This window comes from Triticum urartu, chromosome 1 (genome assembly GCF_003073215.2).
Source record: "Triticum urartu cultivar G1812 chromosome 1, Tu2.1, whole genome shotgun sequence".
NCBI lineage: Eukaryota > Viridiplantae > Streptophyta > Magnoliopsida > Poales > Poaceae > Triticum > Triticum urartu.
Genome location: NC_053022.1, coordinates 463,045,312 through 463,049,520, shown reverse-complemented (window position 1 = coordinate 463,049,520; position 4,209 = coordinate 463,045,312). Strand labels below are relative to the sequence as shown.

At 51.9% G+C, this 4,209-nt stretch overlaps 1 protein-coding gene across 2 annotated transcripts; it reads left to right on the top strand.

Moving 5' to 3' along the window:
* The first annotated feature begins 754 nt into the window (after nucleotides 1-754).
* LOC125519144 lies at nucleotides 755-3,688 on the top strand. Of its 2 annotated transcripts, XM_048684039.1 has the most exons (3): nucleotides 764-1,296; nucleotides 2,306-2,424; nucleotides 3,189-3,688. In XM_048684039.1, exons 1-3 carry the CDS (start codon nucleotides 877-879, stop codon nucleotides 3,334-3,336), a joined length of 687 nt encoding a protein of 228 aa, XP_048539996.1. In that variant the 5' UTR covers nucleotides 764-876; the 3' UTR covers nucleotides 3,337-3,688. The 2 variants fall into 2 exon arrangements, with proteins under 2 accessions (XP_048539990.1, XP_048539996.1); XM_048684033.1 differs by lacking the exon at nucleotides 2,306-2,424 and having other exon boundaries at nucleotides 755-1,296.
* Nucleotides 3,689-4,209: the final 521 nt, after the last annotated feature.

Genomic DNA, 4,209 nt, shown 5'->3' with positions numbered 1-4,209 from the left:
TCGATCGGAGGAGGTTTGGCCATCGCCGTCTTTGCCGGTGGCAGAGGGGACATGATCGTCGAGGACGAGCGTGATGAGAGTATCTTCGACCAAGGATTTGATTATCAAGGTGAAAATATTGAGCCCCTACACCAAGACCCGGCCACATTTGAACAATTTATGGAATTCCACCGTGAGATGCGTGATTGGCACAGTCATTTGAATCTTCAAAATGACTTGGTTGAGCACGTGTGGGATCACATTGGCAACCAGTAGACGTATTGGTTCATTTTATGTTCAGTCAAGACAATTTTGATTTGATTGTAAAGCTTTTTTATTAAGGACAATTTCAATTAGGTTGTAAAACTATTTTTATTTTCACACAAATATTTGGACGTGCAAACTAGTTTTGATGAGAATATGAGTATTTTTGGTCCTGACGGGGCAAATGGATGCGGCCGCGCACTGAGCGCACGGTCATCGCAACCCAGAACACGTCCAGACACGACCCCAAATCGCTACCCAAACGAACAGAATCCGGACAAAATAGACGTCCGTTTGGGATCGCGCGGTGGAGTCGGCCAAATCCTTTTTCGGACTGCTAATGCTAATGCCAGCAGAGTGGCCTACCAACGGCTAGGACTTCCCAACCTCGAAAAGTTACCAATGTTTTGGCTGGTAATTCCTGTATTCACCCGTGTGTGCGGCTTCTGTCCTTTTCCGAGTCCACCCTCACCTTATTACTCCCGCCAGCCAGCGCCTGTCCCCGGCCGCTTTAAAGCAAGAAACAAACGTTGCACACCACCGCGCCGAAGCCCAGCGCACCGCACCGCGCCGCGCACTCGCACCGAGCCGACCGCCGCGCGCTGCAAGGGGGGAGGAGAGGGGAGGGGATCGATGGGGAGCAGCGGGGGCAGCAGCGACTACTTCCTGCGCCAGCTGAGCTCCAGCGACGGCGGCAGCGCGCCGGCGCCGGCGCCGCGCCAGCCGGGGGAATGGGAGTGCGGCACCGGCAGGCGCGGGTCGAGGAGGTGGTCGAGGAAGAAGGCGCGGGCGAGGGGCCACCGGCGCGGCGGCGGAGGGTTCTGCGGGGCGCCGGAGGAGGCCGCGGCGGCGGGGAGGAAGCGGGTGATGGTGGTGGTGGACCAGAGCTCCGGGGCCAAGCACGCCATGATGTGGGCGCTCACCCACGTCGCCAACCGGGGGGACTTCCTCACGCTGCTCCACGTCCTGCCGCGCGGCGGCGGCACCCGCGGCGAGGACGCCGCCGCGCTCGCCAACTCCCTCGGCTCCCTCTGCAAGGCCTGCAAGCCCGAGGTGCGTGCCCGTCCTCTGTCGTCCCGCAACCTTTACCCGTTCTTCATCCAACAAGAAGATGAACTGGTCACTTGGTAGTAGCACTTCGCAGTAAATTAACTAGGATGCTTTGCATCTCATTACGCTTGACGATGGCATCTCATTACTCTTTGGGACATCAGGTGGCACCGACAAGTGTGATTTGTTGTAGACTAGTTTGTTTTACAGTCTGCATTATGGCCTGAAGCTTCATTAAAAAATGACCTTAAGCACCGGATGTGGTACCAAAAACGCTGCCTGCTTAACTAAAATTTGTTTCGGACCGAACGAAGGGGGAAGATGCTAGTTGTGGTAACTCTGTATTTTTGGGCCTCTTCAAGCATAAACGGACACTGCGCTTCACTGACATTTCTCAACAGAGAAACCTGTGCTAGGCTAGTCGGTGCCGTGGCTTTTCTCAGATCAAGTGTTTTTGGGTGTCTTGGCCCACTTGGAGGCAAGAGTTACGCTAGGTAGAGATGTAGATCAGATCAGAAACATTCATGAAAAGGAAAAGCAAGGGAATCATCATAGCCAACTTTTTATTCATGGATCATGGCAGGCCTAAAGCTAGAAAGGCCACCTCAACTTCATCAAATCGAGGTTGGAAAGGGGGAAAAATTGTGGTGTTCCCGCCTAGATGCCCAGAATCATATGCTCATAAATCTCTCAAAATTTGCAGCCTAGTCTTGTACTCCCTCCCTTCGTAAACACTTGTCTTAGAAATGGTTGTAGAACACTTGTCTTAGAATCTACAACCATTTCTAAGACAAGTGTTCTACAACCATTTCTAAGACAAGTGTTTCCGAACGGAGGGAGTACAGTAGTAACTGTTAAAAAATGATATACAGTAGAATTTTTGTGACTGTTTAAAAAGTAAATAAAAGACTAGTAGCATGCTTCGGAGTGTACTTGTGATTGTTAGCAGTGGATGCATTCACAGTGCCCCATGCTGGGTGTTGTAATATTTGGTTTGGGTGAATGTGGTTAGGTGGAGGTGGAGGCGCTTGTGATCCAGGGGCCCATGCTGGCCACCGTCCTGAGCCAGGTGAAGAAGCTGGAGGCGTCCGTGCTCGTGCTCAGCCAAAGCAAGCCCTCCCCTTTCTGCTGGTAAGCATGCATCCATCCATGCGCCTCTCGTACGTACCACCGCTACAGCACAAGATGCGTATGCGTGCACACACCTGTATCCCTTTGTCACGGACGGAGTCGTCCTGTATAGAAAGTATAAAAGGGAAGAATCTAATACATCGCTGGCTTGGCCCATCACGCTGTAAAGCCCATTGCCCTTTGCAAACATAGATCTTGGGAGCTTTCACCATGCAAAGATCTTTATAAGAGCTTTGAGGCTTTCACCTTACAAGCGGAGAAAGTTGAAAGCTGCCCGTGTGTGATAAGTTTTGGAAGGGATTTTTAGGCTCAGCTTAAGTGAACTTTTTGTCAGGGAATAAGCTGTATATTTTTTGAAGAAAACCTAGAAAGGTATTCAGAGTTCAGAGAGTAGAGCAGGAACGGGGCCTCTGCCTTTTACTGTAGTATTACACAAGAGATAGTAGAGACATGTGCCAGCCATAAATCAGGGACGCCTTTCCCTGTCCTTCCAGCTTAAACTCTAGATGAATCGAGTACGAGCGAGAAACCATGATGGGAGGAGTACTGTGCACTGACCACTGCAGCATTGCTGACCTGCTGCTGGTGCTGTACGACTCACTCATGTAGTCATGTGGCGGTTTTTAACCCCCACGAAGAAGAAAAGTTACCTTTTCACCATGCTGATTCAACTGCCATGTCGAGCTGCTAGCATTATCCTAATCCGCTTGTTAGAGATGTTTTCTCTTGTGTGATGATGTGGTTGTGGTCGCAAAATGATGCAGCTTCATGCGGAGCCGCGGCGAGGTGCTGGTGGAGGAGTGCATCAGCAGGGCGGAGTGCCTGACGCTGGCGGTGCGGCGGCAGAGCAAGGGCGTCGGCGGCTACCTCGTCAGCACCCGGTGGCAGAAGAACTTCTGGCTCCTCGCTTGACGCTCCTTCACTCGCACCAAGAGCCTCCCTGGATGATTTTACCGCCGATCGAGAGGCTAATAAGTGATGATCACTGCAACAATGACCCTCCGGTACTCTCTCCTTGTATGTTTGAATCTGTGCGTGTGTTTTTTCTCTCTTTCTCTGTGTGCATGCTTGTTGTGCGTGTGTGTTGTCATTCCTTGGTTGATTAGCAATAACCCTCCCTCACTATGCTGATGTAAAGCCAAAAGCTGAGCCGCTTCATGTATCATATCTGTGCCCTGCGTGTATGTTTGTTTGTTGAGCTTGAGCACGACACACAGTGCATGAACCACCATTTGAACTATCATCTGAAGTGTTTGACGGCAAACTGACTCCTCTCGCTCGCCCGTCCGTTCTTAATAACATGTCTCGTAGAGAGAAGGATTCAAACTTATGTCTCGTAGAGAGAAGGATTCAAACTTTGTTCGACCTCGTTCCTACAGCCAAACTGGAGGATGAAGACGCCTGCAAGACAGAACCTTCAGTAGAGACATACATACATACATACACACAGCCAATGGGTCGATCTCGCGCGAACCATGTCCCACATTACATGGATCAAAGTTCACGCGTGCAAGACCATGCATCGGTTCAGGAACTTCAGGTTGCCACGCACGCGGCACGGTGTCCCCCGGATGCCAGTACGGTGTCCCCCGTTCTAGGGCCCCAAGCCCCCAAGGATCGTCCCATGAACGAGCGGGAATCGACACAAGGCGACAGCTCCATCGGCCATGGCCCCCCTGAAACTTCTTCGCCCGGACCCAACGCAGAGACGCGAAGCCGGCGCGGTTCGTCAGAATCACTGCGGTGCTCCGCACAGTTTTTGCCTGCCTGCCCGCCCGGTGCTAT